We start from the raw sequence: 24,941 nt of genomic DNA, 5'->3' as shown, positions 1-24,941 counted from the left end.
CCAAAAGTGGCTCCTTTGGGAGGTTTTAAAAGTCTCCCCAGTTTCCTTATTAATAGATTATTAGGCAAGAAGGAAGGAGACACAACAGAATAACTCATATTACCAAGAATGAAACATAAAACAAACAACAAAAATAAGGATTATAGACTAAAACAAACTACTTAATTTTTTAAAGGAAAACCATTATTAGGAGGATAAAAACAAGACATGGGTGCTTCTATCCTTTTACAATCGACTCAGGATGTATCTGCACTGCAGAAATAATCCAGTTTGAAACTCCTGGCTCCATTCTATGGAATCCTGGGATTTGTAGTTTGTTGTGGCATGAGAACTCTCTGGCAGAGAAGGCTAAGGGTCCTAAAGGTAAAATCCCAGGATTCCATAGCACTGAGCAGTTAAAGCGGTCTCAAAGTGCCTTATTTCCATAGTGTGCATGCAGCCTTCTTCTGAAAGGGGCTGATGCTGGGGCAAAGCACTGGGGACCTCTGCAGGTTTCAGCAGATGGTTTATTTATTTATGATGCACTGATTTCACATCTATCTATGGGGACATAACCAGGGGCCTCTCTAATTCCCCATCCCCTAATCCCCCCCCCCCCCACTCTAATAAGGCATGGAGTATCTGTTGAGTAGGGGAGCTGAAGTAAATCTATGTCCAGGGAGCTTTGTTTGGTGCAGAGGGAGGAAGGGGATGCCCACTTCTGCATTGGGCCAAACGAGGCATTTGTCACCTGCGTATGTCACCAGCAGGATGCTGTTCTTTGTGTCTTTGAGTGCTGCAGGGTTTCTTGCCAAGTCAATCCTAATCCTGGTCCCTTTTCTCAGGACCTTCATCTTGGCCTCCTTGGACACGGCTTTGGGCCTCTCTTGCTGGGCGTGACCAAGTGCAGGGACACCAGGACCCCCTGCCCACCTGATGGCCGAAACAGAGGCCAAGTGGAGGGAGTCGGGCTCCAACAGAAAGAGGCTCCTGAGGTACAACAGCTCTTTGGTAAGCTGCCATCCTTACTATTAGTTTCATCTATGTCTGGTCCGGCTCATGAAAGCAAGCGGAGAACATACTGTCCCAGTTTGGCAGAAAGAGTCCTGGGTAATCCTCTGTCACCTCATTTTTTCAGGGGCTTAGAAAATGTCCTATTTCTCTCTCTTCCTCCCACATTCCCCATTCTCCTCAGGTCAGTTCAGTTGCTGAAAATTTTGTTCCAAGTTCAAAAGAGTGTTCATCCCTTCCACTCAAAAGAGGGGAGAAGGGAGGAGAGGAGGAAGCAGGGTCTTGCCCTTGCCAGGAGACGGAGGCAAAAGCAAACTGCGGTACCCTTCCTCGCTTGTGTGATCTTTATCATACAACTTTGTCCATCTTGACCACCTTCTGGTGTTGCTTAGCCACATGTGTCTTGCTTTCCCCATCTGTGAAATGCTGGGGGATATGGGAGAATATGTCTAGGCCTAAACTGAGGGTGGGCCCAGTGGCCCTCAAACCCAGAGCACTCCCCAGAACTGTTTTTAACAATGAAATATACCTCTGAAATTAGGTGAGATATGGCTAAATGCACTATAATTCATTGGTGACTAAATGTACTATACATGTTGAGATAGTCAGTATCTTAATCAATCAATAATATTGCAGAAATGGCCTAATTTATATTGTTTATCATATTTTATATTATATTGAAAGAATTTAGACAAACTGGATCTCAAAGACTGTAGCTTTTTCTTGCTTGCAGAATTTAAAGTTTATTTCCTGGACTGATTTCTGCAGTGTTGAAATAATATTTGCAATGCACCGTGTGCTTTCATCCCCTTTTGTTTAGTCATTTTCTGGATGAGGGCTATTTTCTGTTGCAGGTGACCTTTGCGGATGTGGCAATATATTTCACTGAGGATGAATGGAAACTGTTGACGAAGAAGCAGAGACTGATGTACAGTTCTGTTATGATGGAGAATTATGAGAATGTGGCCTCTGTGGGTAAGGAACCTGAATACATTGCCCTTCCTGTACTGAGGGCCCTTTCATAATTCACTGTCAGAGCGCTATGATTCCACTTTAGAATTATAGAATCAAATAGTTGAATTAGACCACAAGGACCATCCGGTTCAATCTTCTGCCATGCAGGAACAGACATTCAAAGCATCCCCAAGAGATGGCTATCCAGCCTCTGTTTAAAAACCTCCAAAGAAAGAGACTCCACCAAACTCTGAGGGTGTATATTCCACTGTTGAAGAGCTTTTACTCTCAGGAAGTTCCTCCTAAAGTTTAAGTGGAATCTCTTGTCCCTGTGGCTTGCACCCATTGTTCCATGTCCTTTTCTCTGGAGTAGCAGAAAGCAAGCCTGCTCCATCCAGAATATGACATCTCTTCAAATATTTGAACAGGGCTGCCATATCCACTCTTAACCTTCTCTAAGCTAAAAATACCCAGCTCCTTAAGTCATTCCTGCGAGAGCATGGTTTCCAGACCGTTCTCCATTTTGGTTTACCTCCTCTGGACATGCTCCAGCTTCTCAACATCTGTTTGAATTGTTGTCCCAGAACTGGACACAGGATTATTGCAAGAGAGCCCTAACCAAAAAGAATAGAGTGGCACTATTACTTCCCTTGATCTTGACACTATACTCCTATTGATACAGCCTAGGATCATATTGGCCTTTTTAGCTGCTGCATAACACTGTTGACATATGTTCAACTTGTGCTCTACTACCATTCCTAGTTCCCTTTCACACGTAATTTAATTGTCATAACAACTTCCTGTGGAATCATGAAATTTCTAGTTTTAGTGAGGCACTATTGTTCTCCACTTTGTAAGGTTTCTAAATATCCAATCCTAAACTGCCAATTCTGGAATGTTGTGGGACGCAAGTGCTATGCTTTTAGGGGATTTTGGTACTTGGCTCAATAGAGTGAAATAGTTTTACTGGGGCAATAATGACCTCTGGACTCAGCCAATCTATAGCAGTTCCTGAATCAAACAAATCTTCAGTGGGATTTGAAATATGTTTTTGTGTTTTATTTAGGGGGAAAGCAAAACACACAGAAACATACATATAAGTGTTCACGCACACACGCAAGAACTAGGTAACAAAGGTGGGAGTGGTGAATAGATGTAAGGCTTTGATAATGGTGATATGTTATCTATCCAGATCTTTATTCCAACTGTTGAGGATTTGAAATAAGGAGAGATCAGTAGTTCCCATGACAATTGGGGTTGGTGAGTGCATTGAGGTGTTTAGCCATGAAAACAAACAGAGCGTCTATCTGTAACTGGACTGACACCGAAGAACAGAAGTCGGGGCTGATATTTATACTGAAATTGGTTTCTGCTTGGGAGCAGAAACTGTGGGTTCAGAAAGGTTTATATCACTTTAGAATATTTCCTTTGTGGGGGAAGAATGGTGTGAAACAAACTGAATGCAATCGGTGTTTGATGCAAATACCTCAGACAAAAAGGATTAGCTCACCGGCTCTCAGATTCTTGTTGGCTCTGAATTTTGATCGCGTTCACAAGCCAATGTACGCTACAATCTGAGGGTGATGCACCCAGATACAGCTCAAAATATCATAGCAGAGTATGGAAGCAAATATCCAGATATAGGCATTGGCAATGCAATGACCACTTTTCACACTTAAAAATAAGTCACAAACACAGTCGATTTAATTGAAATCCTTGGAGGTTCTCTATCTTGAGTTGCAAAATAATACAAATATTTGCAACCTCTCCTCCAACTTCCATCAACTTTACTATCCCTTGTACACACAACTCTAATGCAATCCACACCAATCCGCATGTGAGCTGCATACTGTATTGGTTGTGAGTCATCTCTTGGTGCCACATAGCATGAAACATCCTCTGCAGTTAGCTTGCATATGCCATGTGCTCTGACTCAGCAGTCTATGGCCGTCTCACAGGATATGATGCCACCTGTCAATCAAAGTATTTTTGCACATGTTTAATTAAATATTTTTTTTCAACAGTCCTTTGACTATCTTCTTCTACTGATTCCCTCAAGGCAGTTCCCATACGGTCTCCTCTTTGCTAGCTCCTATGAGTAAGAATGCAACCGTTCAATGGATTTATGGTCATAAGCAGCAGGGTCATGATTAGGTTACTCACAGCAACTTTATTAATTTAATCTCTAAGAAGGAGGGATTAATGAGGGCTAAATCATGTGGTAACACCTCCTTTGTTAAGTCTGATTTTCAGTCTCATCTGTAATTGTCCTTCTTTACAGAAAAACATTTGAGTCATGAGAGAGTCCACACAGGAAAGAGGTCACAAAAATGCCAGCATTGTGGGAAATGTTTTCCTTTCCAGTCAGTCCTTGTCATACATCAGAGAGTCCACACTGGGCAGAAGCCTTACAAATGCCAGCGTTGTGTGAAATGTTTTTCTCGGAAGTCAATCCTAATGATACATCAGGGAGTCCACACAGGAGAGAAGCCATACAAATGCCAGCATTGTGGGAAATGTTTTTCTCGGAGGTCAAACCTACTGACACATCAGGGAGTCCACACAGGAGAGAAGCCATACAAATGCCAGCATTGTGGGAAAGGTTTTTCTCAGAAGTCAGACCTAGTGAAACATGAGAGAGTCCACACAGGAGTGAAGCCATACAAATGCCAGCATTGTGGGAAATGTTTTTCTCGGAGGTCAAACCTACTGACACATCAGGGAGTCCACACAGGAGAGAAGCCATACAAATGCCAGCATTGTGGGAAAGGTTTTTCTCAGAAGTCAGACCTAGTGAAACATGAGAGAGTCCACACAGGAGAGAAGCCATACAAATGCCAGCATTGTGGGAAATGTTTTTCTCGGAGGTCAAACCTACTGACACATCAGGGAGTCCACACAGGAGAGAAGCCATACAAATGCCAGCATTGTGGGAAATGTTTTTCTTGGAGGTCAGTCCTAGTGAAACATCAGAGAGTCCACACAGGAGAGAAGCCATACAAATGCCAGCATTGTGGGAAATGTTTTTCTCGGAGGTCAAACCTACTGACACATCAGGGAGTCCACACAGGAGAGACGCCATACAAATACCAGCATTGTGGGAAATGTTTTTCTTGGAGGTCAGTCCTAGTGAAACATCAGAGAGTCCACACCGGAGAGAAGCCATACAAATGCCACCATTGTGGGAAATGTTTTCCTCAGAAGTCAATTCTAATGATACATCAGAGAGTCCACACAGGAGAGAAGCCATACAAATGCCAGCATTGTGGGAAATGCTTTTCTTCAAAGTCACACCTAGTGGCACATCAGAGAGTCCACAGAGGAGAGAAGCCACACAAATCCTAACATTATATTTGTCAATAACGAATACAAAAAATACAGAATACAGAAAAGGCCCTTGTGATCTTATTTGTAAAATTTCTCTGTCAATATTTCTGTATGTTTTCAAGTTGGATTTTGTTAAGTTTAGGTTTTAATTGCCAATAGTATAGATAATTGCTTTGGGTTGTCAATTTGGCTGGGGATTGTGGGTTGTGGTATAGGTTAGGTAGATGGGAGGTTGGGATTTGTTGCACCTGGTTAGAATAGTTATGGGAATTATAACTTTTGCAATGTGTGGGATTTTGTCTTAAGAAAGTTGGAGGCAGGTATTAACAGAAAGGGCTAGTTTCTGGGAATGGCAAAAGGGGGCCTTGTTACCTGTGAGGCGGAGACTGTGGGAATTGAAAGTGGGGGCTAGGTTTGGCAGAGGGTGATGTTTTAGGTTTTAGGGGTTTTAATATATTGTTTGTATTGGAGTGGTCAGTTCTGGCTTAAACACTGAATTTCTATGTCTTCTCAATAAAGTTCTTTACTGTTTCAACACACTGGACTTTGATGCACATAATTTCTGAATTTGCCCAAAACTGACCCTTTCTACTCTCCTCAGTTCTCAACTCCATTCCCAGCCATAAGAACATCACAGACACACAGACACAAACATACAGGATACACAGAGAGAGCTATATTTCCAAAGCAGAGCCTTCCTTTCCTGCCTTTCCCTCCTGAGTAGGGTTGCCATAAGGCAGGACCTCCAAGCCGGGACAAATGTAGAGCCACATTTTCAAATGTAGGACACGTTTTTATAAAAAATGGAGGACACATGAAAAAATTGATAATTTTTTTAAAATGTTAATATAAATGCATGCTTCTTAGGCATGCTCAAAATGGAGGACATTTTGGCATTATTCCTAGACAGAAGGCTGAAATGTACGTCTCTTTCTGGCCAAACACCCCCCCCCCTGCCCAATTCTACATTTCCCACTCCCAAGCAGGCATAGCATTTGCAAGATCACAGGCAGCCCCTTGTGCCACTGCAACCTACATTTCCATTTGCAAGATCACAGGCAGCCCCTTGTGCCACTGCAACCTACATTTCCATTTGCAAGATCACAGGCAGCCCCTTGTGCCACTGCAAACGACATTTCCATTTGCAAGATCACAGGCAGCCCCTTGTGCCACTGCAAACGATATTTCCATTTGCAAGATCACAGGCAGCCCCTTGTGCCACTGCAAACTACATTTCCATTTGCAAGATCACAGGCAGCCCCTTGTGCCACTGCAAACTACATTGAATCATAGAGTTGGAAGAGACCACAAGGGCCATCCAGTCCATCCCCCTGCCATGCAGGAATCCAGATCGAAGCATCCCACTCCCAAGCCTTCTTAGCAATTTCCCCCCCTTCCTCCTTTTCCTTGCCCCCTCCAACCCCCCCAAACCCCTCGCCCCCTCTTTTTCCCAGGTATGTCTCAACTTAGGAGGGATTTATGGGACAGATCCAAAGCCTTTTTTCTTTTCTAATGGGGGCAAAGCCTTGAGAAGCCCTGGACCCCTGAGAAGAAGAGGAGGGGGGCTTAGAGAGAGGAAGAAAGAGAAAAAGAAGATGCGGAGGGGAAGAAAGGAAGAAAAAGGAGAGGAGGAAGAGGAGGGGAAGAGGAGGAGAAAAAAACGGAATAACAAGAAGAAGAGAAGGAGGGGAAAGAGAAAGAGAAAGAGGGGAAGGACTAAAAGAAGCTTGCCTGAGTGCAAAGCCCTCCCTGCTTGGACATTGGAGCATGTCAAATAAGGAAGCAGAGGGCTGGCCAATAGAGGCAGGGCAGAGCAGCAGACCCCGCCCTGCTCGTTTCAGTCGTCCTGCTGCTTGCTCCAAACATGCTGCACTGCACAGCACTCTATAGAAGGCAGGCAGCAGCCCTGGGAGCTCAGAGTCGGGCATCCACCCGGGGGCGGGGGCGGGACGGGACCGGGCACGCCCCCCAGGGGGTGGGAAAGTCCCGCCCACCACCGTGAAATGGCAACCCTACTCCTGAGTCCAGCTCTGCACCTTGGCCTCTATCGTGGTCTCCTCAAAGGAAGAAAGGAGAGAAGGAAGGAGAGGCCACTGAACCCCGGCACATACCTTCCTTTCCCACAAAGGCCTCCAGCGGAATAAGCAGCAGCATCTAGGCCCTGGCAATCCCTGCGCATGCTGAGGAGGGGCCTTTGGGACTATATGCGCCTGCACAGTCTCAGCCCCAGAAGCCATTTCTGCCCTCACATTCTGTTCTGAGGGAGGGAGGGAATTGGGGAGATCCCTTGTTCATTGAGAGGAATGGCTGGAGGGGAGAAGCCCCTCTTCTCCCCCCAAAGAAAGGCTGGGGTCCTGCAAGGCCTCCTCTCCCTCTTTCCTTCCCTGCCCCCTCCTTGGGGGATTCCTTGGGTCCCGGGTACTTGGGGAGTTATTATGAGAAATGAAGGCCGGGGGGACCCTTGGAAAGAGGCATGGCCATGGAGGGGAGGGGGATCCAAAGGTAAAAAGGTCTTTGAGTGGCCCCCTCTCTCATGGAAAGTGGGGCTGAGGAGAGACCCTCTCTTCTGATGCCTCATTTGGGGAAGAGTTTTGTGCCAAATAGAAAGCATCGCACAGGATAGGATTCAAAGGCATTTTTCTGGGGGGGGGGGGGGGAGTTTTTTCTGGAGTCCTGGGGGAGGAAGCTCTGGGGGGAGGGAGAAAAGCCAAAATCCTCTTGGCCAAAGCCAAGAGGAGGGAGACGGAGGGACCTCAAAACTCTGGCAATCCCCTGTCAACCTGGGAACTAGGCTTAGAGTCCCACAGGATCCAGATTGGGCATCCTCCCTCACATACTTATCTTTTCCTTCACAACAACCCTGCAGAGGAGGACCAACAGAGAGACCCACAGCCCCAGAAACATCCCCCCCCCAGTTCTGGGAGCATACTGAAAGGGCTTTTGACCCCCTTGAAGAGATGTTATTATTATTATTATTATTATTATTCTTTTTCCTCAAAGGAATCAAAGAGGATTACAGTACTAAAATAACATACAATTTAAGAAATACAATTAAAATGCCAAAACCCCAACTCTTCTCCCAATTATAAAAACATTAATCAACCCTTAAAAATCCTATTAAACAGCAAGAAAATTTAAAACTTTCATAACCCAATACAGTAAAAAAGTTTTTTCGGGCAAGAAATGGGTCGTTTTCTGAAGGAGAGGTGGGAGGGCAGGAACGATATACATCAATAGCAATTTCCATCACACTAACGATGGCAAGGGTAAGGGTCGGGGGGAGGGGGAGGCAAGTCAATAGATCTCATCTAGTCTGGAAAGAGGTCCGTCTTAATAGCCTTCCTAAAGGCTTCCAAGGTGTTAATAGGACGGATCTCATCTGGAGGTCGTTCCAGAGTGAACCAACACCTTGTATCTTGTCCAGAAACTAATGGGCAGCCAGTGAAGGGATTTAAGAACCGGTGTAATGTAGTCAGTTCTAGAAGTGTCCGTAACCAACCTGGCTGCCATATTCTGTACAAATTGAAGTTTCCAAACTTGGCACAAGGATAGCCCCATGTAGAGTGCGTTAACAGAAGTCGATCCAAGAGGTGAGCAGCGCATGTACTACTGTTTCAAGGTCTCCCTGCTCTCCGCCCCATGTCTCCGAATGATCTCACCTAACAGCTTCATGTAAATGTTGAATAGCATTGGGGACAGAATTGCACCTTGAGGGACGCCCAACTTGAGCTCTCTCTTGGTCGAACAACTGTCCCTAAGTGACAGCATCTGGAACCTCGACAAAATGTAATACTCCAATTCCCAACTCTCCCATATGTTCCAGAAGGATACTGTGGTCAATGGTATTGAAGGCCGCTGAGAGGTCGAAGAGCACCAGCAGGGTCCCACTTCCCCTTTTCAAAGAGCTGTCGATGCTCAAACCGAGATCGCCGACTAAGGCGACCATGGACGTCTCAACTCTGTAACCCGTTCTAAATCCAGTTTGAAATGGATGTAGAAAAATCCATTTCTTCCAAGACTGCTTGGAGTTGAATGGTGACTGCCCTCTCCATTACCTTGCCTAAGAATATTAAGATCCAAACTGGACTGTAATTGTTTCTGTCCAGAGGGTCAAGGGGAAGGCTTTTTTAGAAGTGGTTTAACCACCGCCTCTTTGAGGCAAGATGGAAGAGAGCCTTCCCTCAAAGATGCATTAGTTATGTTTTTAGCAGCCTCTTGATGGTATCTTTCCCCTGGATGGCCAGCCTATATGGGCAAGGATCGAGAGAGAGCAAGTCTTCCTTTTCATACTCCCAAGGAGCTTGGCCACATCCTCTGTACTAACTGACTCAAATTCATCCAGAAGAAGAGTATAGGCAAAAGCTCTGGATACCTCTCCGGTTGCCTCTGTTGTAAGTCCAGCATCCAAAGTGGCTCTTATCTGAGAGATTTTGTCTGCCAAGTAGTGATTAAAAACATCACAGCAGGCTTTTGTAGGTTCTAATAAAGAGTTCAGGGTTCTGGAAGGTATATATTAAATAGGACAGTGTTGAAAAATATGTAGTTTGGCAAATGGGTGATATAACCCAAGAAAAGGGTTTAGTTCACAGAGACTGGAAGAATCTTAAAGTAAAAGTTGAAAGAATAGATGTGTATATGCAGAACATGTTCACGTCTATAAACTTCGCTCTCAAACATACTGGTGGCGACCAGATGACAGACAAGCGTCGCTGGGACCCCAAAAGCCATCAACCAACTGGAAAAGGAGATTCAACAGAGGGAAAAAGACCAAAGATTGTGATGAACTATCTAGAGAACCGGATGATTTTGATAAGGGACACTTTACGGTCTACAGAAGAAGATGTAAAGATTGCTCAGCGCGCTCAAGGAATGTGGTCCAGTGAAACAGGAGGAAGCAAAGACTTTTTACTAGATGAGGTGTTAAGTCCACAGCCGGTAAAAAGAAACACGTGGTCAGTTACAAGGACTGATCCAGAGAAGACTCCTAAAAAGGACAAGGATATAATTGAGTTGATAGACTGGAAAACCAATATATTGTAGTTTGCCATTAGTATAATGGAAGATGAAGTGTTTTCAAAACCATACTGGGAACGGGGCAAAGTAGTTGGAGATAATGCTCCATCAGCCTTTAATCCAATAAGAGAAAAGGGTTAAAGATTAAATATGTTTGATAAAAACATTTAAATGGAACATATAAAGATCTAAAGTTGGGGAAAATGTTATTTAAGTGTTATTAAAATATCAAAACCCAACAAGTGATAAGGGATATGGATATAATATGCTAAACTTACAAGAAAATGATGGTAAGTTGTTATAACAGGTAGAACTGATATTAGACATATGTTTAAAAGGGGAAGATACAGGAAAATACCAAAGATATTTAAGTTGGAAATGGTTATTGATAAAACAACTATATGAAATATATCACATGTGTCACCTGATGTGTGTATAATGTTATATATAATGGGTAAGTATAATTGATAACTGGGAGTTCCTTGGACCATAGAACCGTTTGGTTCTGTGTCTCAATGAACCTATTAAAGGGGGAGGCGTGTCACGGACTGACTTACAAACCAGCCAATCAGAAGCCAGAGACTCTAAGCCAATCAGGTGCTGGCTGAGGAGTTTGAAGATTCCGCTTGGCAGTTGGGTGGAGTCAGTTAGGGTTTGCAATCCTGAGGGATGAAGCGGGAGTTCAGTGGGAGATAGTTATAGAGAGGATGGGAACGGCAGAGTCCAAGAGAGGACTGGGTTCCCATAGTTCCTGAGGGATGGTTACTTAAGGAACTGCTTTGTCCAGAGAGGGACAGGATTAGTTCTGGAGAGTCTAGAAGAGAGACTCAGGGGAACCAGACTCAGGAAGAGGGCTTTGGCTTACATCATTTCTTCAGTGATAGTAATAGCCTGTGTGGCGGAGTTATTATTCTTATTATTGAGTTAAAACCAGCCCTGTATATATGTAACAAAAGAAGACATAGTAACAACTCCATCTCAAAGATATCTTTGCCTATTCTGTTTTAAAAATAAACTGATATTCTTCTTTAACCAGCCGCTTGGTCTGTGTTTTAAAATCCATCCACACGACTGTCCTTCAAACACCCAAAGAAGTGTCAGGTCAAAATAGAGGAGAGGATTGTGAATCGTTACATCATCTATTAGAGATTTAAATCTGGATCTAGGTCTTTTTCTGTCCAGATGATTTTTGCAGGTCCTTCTGCCGTTCTAAAAATGGTTTGTCATTAAGAAGGATAGTATAGTCTGAAATGAAAATAGTAATTTAGGCGGTACGTTCATTTTAACTGCCCTGATCCTTCCCAAGAGGGACAGGTTGAGTTTAGCCCATCTATTGAGACCTTGTTTGATATCACCCCATATTTTCTCGTAGTTGTTTTTAAAGAGCTCTCGGTTTTTAGAGGTGAACTCAACACCTAGATATTTGACCTTTTTCCTACTTTAGAGCCAGTCACTTCTTGTAGATTTTCCTGATCGTTCTTTTGTTAAATTCATTGGTAAAATGTTTGTCTTATCCCTGTTAATCCAGAAACCTGAGTGCTGTCCCTATTCCTTTAATTTATAAAGTAGGGGATTAACACTTTCTATTGGGTCAGATAAGTATATCACCACGTCGTCCGCGTATAGTTTAAGATTGTACTCTTCCTGTTTTATTTCCAGGCCTTTGGTCTTCTTATCTTCTTTAATGCTAGGACTCAGAGTCTCTAAAGTGGCCATAAATAACAAAGGTGAGAGGGGTATCTCTCATTACAGCTTTTCCCCCATCAATAATAAGCCTCGCTGTTTGTTTTCTATAGATTGCATCTATCCAGCTGATAAAGTTATCTCCTAGAACCATTTTTCTTAAGGTTTCCAGCATGAAGGTCCAATTAATTTCATCAAACGCCTTTTTGGCCTCAAGAAAAATCATAGCTGCTTTTCATCTATTTTCTTCCCATAGAAGTCTATAATATGTAGTAAATTTCTCCTGTTGTTTCTAAGGTGCCTTTTTGGGAGGAAGCCCATTTGGTCTTCGTTTATGATATTTTGTAGGGTTTTTAAAAATCTTTCTGCTAAAACCATTGCAAAGATTTTATAATCGTTGTTAAGGAGAGAAATGGGTCTGAAATGTCTCACTTCCAGCACCTCCTTTACTTTCTTTAAGAATCAGTACAATATCATCTATCTTCCAAGAGTCAGACGTTCTTCTTTGTGAGAGTCTATTCGTGATTTCTACTAGGGGTTTAATTAGCTCTTTCTGTAAGCTCTTGTAATATACTGCACTTAGGCTTTCTGGCCCTGGCGCTTTGGACGTCTTGATTTTACTGGGCAGTCTCTTCTGTTTTGCGACCCAAGAGCTTGCTCTAAACATCTTGTCCACCTCAAGGAGAAAAGGTTCATTATCTAGGTCCATAAATTCAGCCAAGGCCGGTATTATCCTTTTACATTACACAAGAGCAGAGAAACGTTCTGTGGATGGTTTGGTATGCTCTCCAGCTCTTTTGGGATAGCAGGGTGAATGGAAGGGGAGAGAGATATATGTCAGGGTCCTAATTTGAAAAAGGAACAGCTTGTATTGAAGAAGATACATGCAATAGAAGTGACTTTTTTCAGGGATGAAAGAAAGTATAAACATATCACTTTTATAACCATATCAATGAATCCCACCCCATTAACCAATAAAGCTAATCGATTGGATAGCCCTTTCCCATGCAGTGTCCTCCCATCTGGGATTCTGGCAGCTTTTCTAAAAACAATTAAGCTCTCATGTGTCTTATCTCAACCAATGCACCTGAGGCCTTAGACCACAGAACTCAGTGACACAACAGTTTTAATTAATGTTATAGCTTAACACACACACACACACACACACAATATGAAACCCCATCAATCCCAATCTAATATGATACCATATGAAAATATAAGCATAAACCCATGACAACATAATACAGTATAACAATACCAATAACTCTCTATGTTCCCCCTCCTTTTACAGACAGTGTTTTAAGCCTTTGTTAGAAGGATGATTCCCACAGATTCCAATCCTAGCAAACAATCACATTCTTTAGACATGACCTCCCTACCTCTTTCTAGTATCTTCTATTAAAGCACATATTAAAACATATTATTTTAACCCACCATAAATCCCATCTACTTTAACTCTAATTTAGACCTAAACATATAACCTTTATGGCATGAATCCCTAAATGAATAAATGCACGAATAAAGGGATTCATGACATATTGTGACTTCAGGCTGGTGCTCCTTACCTGCAGCAATGAGATGGGACCATTGTGAATTTAGGCTAATGCTGCTTACCTGAAGGTTTGAGACATGGCTGGTTCTTTTTGCCTGAAACATTGAGACTGGCCCATTTTGACTTCAGGCTGATGCTCTTTGCCAGAATAATTGAGATGGTACTACTGTGACTTCAGAGGGGTGCTCTTTATGTGAAGGATTTAGACTGGCCCATTGCAACCTCAGGCTCATTATGACTTCATGCTGATGCTCCTTGCCTGAAAGACTGAGACTGGCCCATTGTGACTTTATGCTGATGTTACTTGCCTGAAAGATTGATACAGGAGAATTGTCACTTCAGACTGGTGCTGTGTACCTGAAGGATTGAGACTGGCCCATTGCGTGTCAGAACTAGTGTATAAGAGTTCTGTCAAAAATATTAGGGTATGGTTATTAAAGTAGGCGTTATAGTTGTCGTTCATAGGAGGTAGTGTAGAGTGATGGGTTATAGAAAGCACGTAATGGAAAATGATAAAAGGACAGATGGAGTGGCTTTTAGATGAAGGAGGGCGTTTGGAAAGAGGGATGGGGTTGCAGCTGTAGACTGGTTTTCAAGGAGGAGTGAAGCTGGCTTGGGAACACCGCTCTTCAAGGTGAGGCTGTCTGGGAGTAGAGAAGGGGAAGTATAGACAACCTTGGTATCTATGCAACCTCCGCTTGTGTTGCTGTAGCTTGGGAATTGGGGGCTTGCTTAGGGAGGGGTTGAGTGGGTTAAGAAGGGAGCAAGTTCCTTTGGACTTCAGACTTTGCAAAAAGGTGTTAATGGATGTTTCTGCCTGGATTCATCAATAAAGCTTCTTTTGTTTGAAATGAGTTTGATTTGTTGAGCACAGGACTGACTCTAGAGCTCAGATTGCAACTTCAGGCTGATGCTCCTTGCCTGAGAGACTGAGACTGTCCCATTGTGACCTCAGTCTGCTCCTCTTTACCTGAAGGATTGAGACAGGACTATTGTGATCTCACCCTGAGGTTCCTTGCCTGAAAGACTGAGATGGGACTATTATGACTTCTGGCTCGTGCTCTTTACCTGAAGGATTAAGACTGGCCCACTGTGACTTCAGTCTGATGCTGCTTGCCTGAAAGATGGAGATGGGACTATTTTGACTCAAGAGATGTGCTTCTTACCTACAGGAATGAAATGGAACTATTGTCATTTCAGACTGGTGCTCCATCCCTGGAGGATTGATACTGGCTCATTACGACCTCAGGCTTATGCTTTTTGCCTGAAGGATTGAGTCTCCCTCATGGTGACTACAGGCTGATGTTCCTTTCCTGAAGCATTGAGATTGTCCCACTGTGATCCCATCCTGAAATGCCTTTCCTGAAAGATTGTGACGAGAATATTGTGACTTCAGACTCATGCTCCTTTCCTGAAGGACTGAGACTGTCCCATTGTGATCTCAGAATCATAGAATCATAGAATCCTAGAGTTGGAAGAGACCTCAAGGGCCATCCAGTCCAACCCCCTTCTGCCATGCAGGAAATCTCAGTCAAAGCATCCCCGACAGATGGCCTTCCAGACTCTGTTTGAAGGCCTCCAAAGAAGGGGACTCCATCATTCTCCATTGAGGGAGTGTGTTCCACTGTCAGGAAGTTCCTCCAAATGTTGAGCTGGAATCTCTTTTAATGGAGCTTACATCCATTACTCCGGGTTCTAGTCTCTGGAGCAATAGAAAACAAGCTAGCCCCCTCCTCAATATGACATTCCTTCAAGTATTTAAACAGGGCTATCACATCACCTCTTAACCTTCACTTCTCCAGGCTAAACATCCCCAGCTCCCTCAGTCATTCCTCATAGGAAATGGTTTCCAGAGCCTTCACCATTTTAGTCGTCCTCCTTTGGACACGCTCCAGTTTCTCAATGTCCTTTTGAATTGTGGTACCCAGAACTGGACACAGTATTCCAGGTGGGGCCTGACTAGAGCAGAATAGAGTGGCACTATAACTTCCCTTGATCTAGACACTATACTTCTATTGACGCAGCATAAAATTGCATTGGCCTTTTTAGCTGCTGCATCACACTGTTAACTCATATTCAACTTGTGTTCTACTTCGACTCCTAGATCCCTTTCACACATAGTTTCATTCAGCCAGGTGTCACCCATCTTATATCTGTGCATTTCATTTTTCCGCACTTAATATAGTACCTTACATTTCTCCTTGTCGAATTTCATTTTGTTAGCTTTGGCCCAGCTTTCTAGTCTATTCAGGTTCTTTTGAATTTTGATCCTGTCCTCTGGAGTATTAGGTATTCCTCCTAATTTGGTTTCAGATGCAAATTTGATAAGTATGCCCCCAATTCTGTCATCCAAGTCATTGATAAAGATTTTGAATAGCACTGGGCCCTGCACAGAACCCCACTGGACACCCCACTGGTCACTTCTCTCCAGGATGAAAAGGAACCACTGTTGAATATCCTTTGGGTTTGGCCAGTCAACCAATTACAAATCTATGTAACAGTTGCCTTGTCCAGCTTGTTTCATGGTTTTGTTTTATATACTGTTTAATTTGGTTAACTGCTATTAAGGGGCATAGCTATGAGATTCTATGATATGAAACCTTTTAATAAATGAACAGGTAACGCAATCCTATATATTCATATTATCAGACATAACTCCAGAGAATGTTAGCCTTTTGGATGCCAGAAGGTTCCTCTCCTTCTTCAGTGCAAGAAGCAACACTTCAGCTGCCTTCTAGAAGATAAAGCAGAAAGGCTTCCAAAAGAACTAAAGCCTTGGGCAAGTCACACTCTCTCAGCCTCAGAGGATGGCCATGGGAAACCCACTCTGAAGGAACCTGCCAAGAAAACCCCTTCAGAGACTCCCATAAGGTCTCCATAAGACCTGGAAACAACTGGGAGGCAGACACCAAGAAGAACATTGGGAAATAGGTGCAAGCCTTGCCTTGGGAAAGTGTAATGACTGGGCTCCAGTCAATGGAGGTCTTCTTCAGGCAGTAAAGGGAGGTTTATGCAAATGCAGAATGACATCACTGCTACGGAAGGCTCTCTTGACCAATCAGAGAGCAAGATAAATGTTCTTCTGGAAGCTTCCGTGAGAAGGAGATATAAGGCCTGAGAGACCAAGAGACAGTTGGGGGAATTGTGTCGGTTGGAGATCGAGAGAGAGAGAGTTAAAGAGCGGATCTTGGAAGTTAGTCTCAGAATTGGAGGTTTAGGTTCATTTATTTGTTTAATAGCTTGTATGAATTGAATATTATATACTTACAAATATTGTACCTGAAAGATTCTTAATATTTTGTGTGACTTACATTTTAGTTATATTTCATTATTTATAGTAAATATCTCCTTGGAGTATCTACTACTCGATGCTCCTTTTACACGTGTCTTGGATCAGTTGATGTTTGGGAATATCAGTAAACGAGTAGAAATAAGGTTCCTTAACCGATCCCAGTGTAGGTTAATGGAAACCCTTTTATAATTCACTGGATGGAGGCAGTGTGATTTAAGGAAGTTAAGGGTCTCCTGGGCTAAGAGCCATAATGTCTAAATGTCTAATTAACAATTTGTAAGCCACTCTGATAGCCTTTTGGCTGAAGAGAGGGGTATAAAACTGTTGTTGTTGTTGTTGTTGTTGTTGTTGTTGTTGTTATTATTATTATTACAGGGCCGCAGTTTGGCTGCTTGGACCACCGGAGATCATCACAGTGAGTCAGTTGGAAAAGCCCATCTCACTCCAGAAAATAAAGGCACTTGCGGAGTTTGCACTCTACGTCTTTCTGTAATAATAGCTACAAAACTGATGATAGCATTTGGGACATTTAGTCTTTTAAAAACAAATATGGCAGATTTAAATGCTGCTTTAAAACCTCTTTCCATCTGCCAGCTTTGTGTTGGTTTTGGGGGGAAATGAGAAAGTGTTGGGAGGGAGGGACTGCCAACAGAATTAGGAGATGCATTGCAGGCTATGGACAATTTGAGGTCAAGTAAGGTCCAAAGCACACGGCAGCAATAGTCCAATCTGAGAGCGCTTTAACTGCCCTGGCCCAGTGCTAGGGAATCCTGGGAAATGGAGTTTATTGTGGCACCAGAGCTCTCTGACGGAGAAGGCTCAATGTCTCACATAACTGCATTTCCCAGAATTCCCTAGCACTGAGCCAGGGTAGTTAAAGCAGTCTCAGATTGGATTACTGCTGCAGTTTGTTTTGGACTTAATGACCCTTTGCAAGTCACACTCTCTCAGCCTCAGAGGATGGCAATGGCAACCCCTCTCTGAAGAAACCTGCCAAGAAAACCCCATGGTAAGGTTGCCTTAGGGTTGCCATAAGTTGGAATTGAATTGAAGACACACATGAAGAACAGATAAAAGTCTGCAATTATTTCTCAGGTTGTACATGGGAACGGGAGGCAGTGTGGTGCAGTGGTTTGAGTGTTGGGTTACAACTCTGGAAGCCATGGTCCAGTGCCCCAATCCTCCATGAAACCAGCTGGGTCCCTTGGAGAAGAAGTCACACTCTCTCAGCCTCAGGGAAGGCAATGGCAAACCTCCTCTGAACAACTCTTGCCAAGGAAACCCCAGGAGAGGCTCCCCAAGAAAAGCCTGCAAAGGGCTTTCTTTAGGGTTGCCATAAGTCAGAAACAAAGCATTGAAAGCACACAATGACAAAAGAGAAGTAACACCACTAACACAAGGCAGCTAGGGAGAAAGAAAGAAAGAAAGAAAGAAAGAAAGAAAGAAAGAAAGAAAGAAAGAAGACGTGGGAGTTGTAGTCCTTGTTTCTGAGGGACTGGAGGGGCCTTACTGCAGGGCAGGACCCCTCCTCTTTCTGGCCATGTGGATGCTGGGATACCAAGTCCAGGAAATACACTGTGAATCCCATTGGCAAGAGAAAATGCTACTACTGCCTTTCAGATCCAGTTTGCCCCAAATCCTTCATGAGGCCAGAAACCACTTTGTTAGGAAGCGAACACCGAATATCTCAGGAAGCTCTCTATTTCCCAAGACCCCATCCCTCCAGGGCCTCCTTCCACTCTTCCCTCAGCCTCTCTCTCTCTCCCCTGAAGGCCTCAAACTGCCAACTGCCAAGCACTGAGGCAGAGGCAGCCATTTTGTGTTCTGGCAGCGCTTTTGTGTTCCGGTGGCCATTTTGTTCTGCTTGTGACTGTGGGGAATAATGTTCTGGAACCTTCTCTGAGGCCTCAGTTGAACAGAGGCTTCTCTTTCTCTCCTGAGGCTCCAGAGTCAGAAGGAGGCCAGGCTCCTTGGGCCAAAAGGAAGGAAGTGTGTCCCTTTGTGCCTCTGACTCTCCATTTTGGGGGGGAGGAAGGAAAGAAGGAAGGGGCCTGTGGTGTCTGAGAAAGGGGAGGCAGGGACTCAGGGCCAGTGGGGATGCTGTGCTTTGGGGGCTGGGAGAGAGAGGTGGGGAAAGAGACCCTCCCTTTGGGCCCTAGATGGGGAGGGTCCACCAGTCCTTGCCTCCCCCTTTGGGAAAGGAGACCCCCTCAGCCCCCTGGACTCACTCCTGCCACTCATTTCTAGAATGGGTGGGACTCAGAGGAGTTTCCTAGGCATTGTCACCTTCTGCCCTCCATGGCCATTGGCACTGACCTTTTCCCATTGCCTTCCCTCCCTCAGCCCTTGGACTTCCTCCTCCTTCGCACTCAGAGCAACCCTTCTCTACGGCTGAGGAGACGGCCTCTGACCCTGGGAAGCTCCGGCCATAAAGGACTGCAGGAGAGGCCTTTCTGGGGCTGCAGGCATCAGGGTCTTTGTACTGAAGATAGGCCTTTATTCCTGGAGCTGAAAGAGGACCTTTGTTTAAATGTTTCAGTCCAGGATTGTGTGGAAGGGTTGCGGCTGAGAGAGTGAGGCCATGCTTTGCAGGAATAAAGTCCCAAATGCAGTCTCTAGCAGGACTGTCTTCCTAGAAGGTGGAAATGAGATTTCCAGACCCAGACACACAGTGCGCCAGTGAGTCCTTTGTGTGGGGACTGCGTGTGTATGTGGTGTTTGCTAGAGTTTTATGAGGTATTCGTTTCACTGGGTTTATAAAATGAGTTTACATACTTCTTCACTTCCCCCAAATGAGCATAATCCACGGTTCAATGTTCAGTCATAAGCCTATACATTTATAGATTTTTGTTGTATAAGTGCAACATATTCAGCAGTGTGCATCTTTTTAAAAAATATACAAGGAAAAGTGAAGAAATTGTCATTTTGACAATAGATCCATTCAGAAACAATGCACCCAAATGTACATACCTCAATTTCTATGTGGCTTTAGCAAGCATACTCCTGCTATGACTGACATAACAAAAACAGTAGTTAAGTTTAGAGAAATAGCATCATCTACAAAAATGAAATAATTATTTTGACCAGTGTCTAAATTGGGAGGGGGCCATCAGATCTCTAAGGTAATGTAGCTCTTATGCAGCCCAGGAGCTACAGCTTCTCCACCTGGGACATAAAGGAGGTCCTCCCGCTCCTCCTCTTTGTGAAAGAGAAGTCATGATGACACAGTGACTTTGAGTGCTGCAGGGTTTCTAGCCAAACCAAGCCTAACCCTTGTCTCTTTTCTCAGGAACTTCATCTTGGACACCTTGTACACGGCTTTGGAGTGTCTTTTGTTGGAAGTGACCGAAGTGCAGGGCCACCAGGATCCCCCTTCCCACATGATGGCCAACACGAAGGCCAAGCAGAGGGAGCTGGGCTCCAACAGAAAGAGGCTTCAGAGGTACAACAGCTCTTTGGTAAGTTGCCATCCTGACTGTTGGTTTCATCTGTGTCTGGGTCGGCTCATGAAAGCAAGCAGAGAACATACTGTCAAAGTTTGGCAGAGAGAGTCCTGGTTAATCCTCTATTACCTCATTTTTTGAGGGGGCTTTGAAAATGTCCTATTTCACTCTCCTCCTCCCACTTTCCCCCTTCTCCTCAGGTCAGTTCAGTTGCTGCAAAATGTGTTCCAAGTTCAAAAGAGTGTGCAGCCCATCAACTCAAAATAGGGGAAAGGGGAGGAGGGAAGGGGGCAGGATCTTTCCCTTGCCAGGAGTCGGAGCAAAAACAAACTTCTGTACCCTTCCTCACTTGTGTGATCATTATAATTAACAACTTTGGCCATCTGGACCACCTTCTGATGTTGCTTGTCCACATGAGTCTTTCTTTCCCAATCTGTGAAATGCTGGGGGATATGGAAGAATATCTCTGGACTTAAATTGAGGGTGGGCCCAGTGGCCCTCAAGCCCAGAGTACTCCCCAGAACTGTTCTTTAAAAAGGAAATTTGCCTTTGAAATTAGGTGAGACATGGCTAAATGATTCATTGGTGACTAAATGTACTATACATGTTGACATAGTCAGTATCTTAATCAATCAATAATATTGCAGAAATGGCCTAATTTATATTGTTTATCATATTATATATTATATTGAAAGAATTTAAGACAAACTGGATCTCAAAGGCTGTAGCTTTTTCTTGCTTGCAGAATTTAAAGTTTATTTCCTGGACTGATTTCTGCAGTGTTGAAATAATATTTGCAATGCACCATGTGCTTTCCTCCCCTTTTGTTTAGTCATTTTCTGGATGAGGGCTATTTTCTGTTGCAGGTGACCTTTGCGGATGTGGCAATATATTTCACTGAGGACGAATGGAAACTGTTGACGAAGAAGCAGAGACTGATGTACAGTTCTGTTATGATGGAGAATTATGAGAATGTGGCCTCTGTGGGTAAGGAACCTGAATACATTGCCCTTCCTGTGAAGACTGAGGGCCCTTTCATAATTCACTGTCAGAGCGCTATGATTCCACTTTAGAATTATAGAATAAAATAGTTGAAATAGACCACAAGGACCATCCGGTTCAATCTTCTGCCATGCAGGAACAGACATTCAAAGCATCTCCAAGAGATGGCTATCCAGCCTCTGTTTAAAAACTACCAAAGAAAGAGACTCCACCAAAATCTGAGGGTGTATATTCCACTGCTGAAGAGCTTTTACTCTCAGGAAGTTCCTCCTAAAGTTTAAGTGGAATCTCTTGTCCCTGTGGCTTGCATCCATTGTTCCATGTCCTTTTCTCTGGAGTAGCAGAAAGCAAGCCTGCTCCATCCAGAATATGACATCTCTTCAAATATTTGAACAGGGCTGTCATATCCACTCTTAACCTTCACTTCTCTAAGCTAAAAATACCCAGCTCCTTAAGTCATTCCTGCGAGAGCATGGTTTCCAGACCGTTCTCCATTTTGGTTTCCCTCCTCTGGACATGCTCCAGCTTCTCAACATCTGTTTGAATTGTGGTGCCCAGAACTGGACACAGGATTATTGCAAGAGAGCCCTAACCAAAACAGAATAGAGTGGCACTATTACTTCCCTTGATCTTGACACTATACTCCCATTGATACAGCCTAGGATCATATTGGCCTTTTTAGCTGCTGCATAACACTGTTGACATATGTTCAACTTGTGCTCTACTACCATTCCTAGTTCCCTTTCACACGTAATTTAATTGTCATAACAACTTCCTGTGGAATCATGAAATTTCTAGTTTTAGTGAGGCACTATTGTTCTCCACTTTGTAAGGTTTCTAAATATCCAATCCTAAACTGCCAATTCTGGAATGTTGTGGGACGCAAGTGCTATGCTTTTAGGGGATTTTGGTACTTGGCTCAATAGAGTGAAATAGTTTTACTGGGGCAATAATGACCTCTGGACTCAGCCAATCTATAGCAGTTCCTGAATCAAAGAAATCTTCAGTGGGATTTGAAATAGGTTTTTGTGTTTTATTTAGGGGGAAAGCAAAACACACAGACGCATACATATAAGTGTTCACTCACACACGCAAGAACAAGGTAACAAAGGTGGGTGTGGTGAATAGATGTAAGGCTTTGATAATGATGATACGTTATCTATCCAGATCTTTATTCCAATTGTTGAGGATTTGAAATATGGAGAGATCAGTAGTTCCCATGACAATTGGGGTTGGTGAGTGCATTGAGGTTCTTAGCCATGAAAACAAACAGAGTGTCTATCTGTAACTGGACTGACACCGAAGAACAGCAAGTCGGGGCTGATATTTATACTGAAATTGGTTTCTGCTTGGGAGCAGAAACTGTGGGTTCAGAAAGGTTTATATCACTTTAGAATATTTCCTTTGTGGGGGAAGAATGGTGTGAAACAAACTGAATGCAATCGGTGTTTGATGCAAATACATCAGACAAAAGGGATTAGCTCACCGCCTCTCAGATTCTTGTTGGCTCTGAATTTTGATCGCGTTCACAAGCCAATGTACGCTACAATCTGAGGGTGATGCACCCAAATACAGCTCAAAAATATCATAGCAGAGTACGGACGCAAATATCCAGATATAGGCATTGGCAATGCAATGACGACTTTTCACACTTAAAAATAAGTCACAAACACAGTCGATTTCATCGAAATCCTTGGAGCTTCTCTATCTTGAGTTGCAAAATAATACAAATATTTGCAAGCTCTCCTCTCCGACTTCCATCAACTTCACCATCCCTTGTACACACAACTCCGATCGAATCCACTCCAATCCTCATGTGAGCTGTATACTGTATTGGTTGTGAGTCCTCTCCTGGTGACAAACAGCATGAAGCATCCTCTGCAGTTAGCTTGCATCATGCCTTGGGCTCTGACTCAGCATTCAGTGGCCGTCTCACAGGATATGATGCCACCTGTCAATCAAAGTATTTTTGCACATGTTTAATTGAATTTTTTTTTTCAACAGTCCTTTGACTATCTTCTTCTACTGATTCCCTCAAGGCAGTTCCCATATGGTCTCTTCTTTGCTAGCTCCTAGGAGTAAGAATGCAACTGTTCAATGGATTTAGGGGCATAAGCATCAGGGTCATGATTAGGTTACTCACAGCAACTTTATTAATTTAATCTCTAAGAAGGAGGGATTAATGAGGGCTAAATCATGCAGTAACACCCTCCTCTGTTAAGTCTGATTTTCAGTCTCATCTGTAATTGTCGTTCTTTACAGAAAAACATTTGAGTCATGAGAGAGTCCACACAGGAAAGAGGTCACATAAATGCCAGCATTGTGGGAAACATTTTGCTTACAAGTCAATCCTAGTCATGCATCAGAGAGTCCACACAGGAGAGAAGCCATACAAATGCCAGCATTGTGGGAAAGGTTTTTCTCAGAAGTCAATCCTAATGATACATCAGAGAATCCACACAGGAGAGAAGCCATACAAATGCCAGCGTTGTGGGAAATGTTTTTCTCGGAAGTCAATCCTAATGATACATCAGAGAGTCCACACAGGAGAGAAGCCATACAAATGCCAGCGTTGTGGGAAATGTTTTTCTTGCAAGTCACACGTAGTGTCACATCAGAGAGTCCACACAGGAGAGAAGCCATACAAATGCCAGCGTTGTGGGAAATGTTTTTCTTTGAATTCAGACCTAGTGAGACATCAGAGAGTCCACACAGGAGAGAAGCCATACAAATGCCAGCGTTGTGGGAAATGTTTTTCTCAGAAGTCAATCCTAATGATACATCAGAGAGTCCACACAGGAGAGAAGCCATACAAATGCCAGCGTTGTGGGAAATGTTTTTCTCAGAAGTCAATCCTAATGATACATCAGAGAATCCACACAGGAGAGAAGCCATACAAATGCCAGCATTGTGCGAAATGTTTTTCTCGGAGGTCAGTCCTAGTGAAACATCAGAGAGTCCACACAGGAGAGAAGCCATACAAATGCCACCATTGTGGGAAAGGTTTTTCTCAGAAGTCAGACCTAGTGAAACATCAGAGAGTCCACACAGGAGAGAAGCCATACAAATGCCAGCATTGTGTGAAATGTTTTTCTTCAAAGTCAGACCTAGTGAAACATCAGAGAGTCCACACAGGAGAGAAGCCATACAAATGCCAGCATTGTGTGAAATGTTTTTCTTCAAAGTCAGACCTAGTGAAACATCAGAGAGTCCACACAGGAGAGAAGCCATACAAATGCCAGCGTTGTGGGAAATGTTTTTCTTGGAAGTCTGACCTAGTGAAACATCAGAGAGTCCACACAGGAGAGAAGCCATACAAATGCCAGCATTGTGGGAAATGCTTTTCTTCAAAGTCACACCTAGTGAAACATCAGAGAGTCCACAGAGGAGAGAAGCCACACAAATCCTAACATTATATTTGTCAATAACGAATACAACAAATATATTTTCAATCCCGCAGTGCAAAGAAAAGGCCCTTGTGATCTTATTTATAAAAGTTGTCTGTCAATATGTCTCTATGTTTTCAAGTTGGATTTTGTTAAGTTTAGGTTTTAATTGCCAATACTATAGATAATTGCTTTGCGTTGTCAATTTGGCTGGGGATTGTGGGTTGTGGTATAGGTTAGGTAGATGGGGGGTTGGGATTTGTTGCAGCTGGTTAGAATAGTTATGGGAATTATAGCTT

General features: G+C 43.5%; 2 protein-coding genes across 2 annotated transcripts in view; one reads left to right on the top strand and one right to left on the bottom strand.

The window, feature by feature from the left end:
• Positions 1–24,941, bottom strand: part of LOC149290379 (uncharacterized) — a 222,561-nt gene that overhangs the window by 144,554 nt on the left and 53,066 nt on the right. The gene's annotated exons all lie outside the window — the stretch shown is intronic.
• Positions 23,556–24,722, top strand: LOC149290380 (uncharacterized). Its single transcript, XM_089489213.1, has one exon. The coding sequence runs from the start codon at positions 23,614–23,616 to the stop codon at positions 24,664–24,666; it is 1,053 nt and encodes a 350-aa protein (XP_089345339.1). The 5' UTR covers positions 23,556–23,613; the 3' UTR covers positions 24,667–24,722.

Source organism: Sceloporus occidentalis, unplaced genomic scaffold, assembly GCF_023333645.1.
Source record: "Sceloporus occidentalis isolate IW3139 unplaced genomic scaffold, rSceOcc1.0.p SCAF_39, whole genome shotgun sequence".
Classification (NCBI taxonomy): Eukaryota; Metazoa; Chordata; class Lepidosauria; order Squamata; family Phrynosomatidae; genus Sceloporus; species Sceloporus occidentalis.
This window is presented reverse-complemented; position numbering and strand designations above follow the sequence as displayed.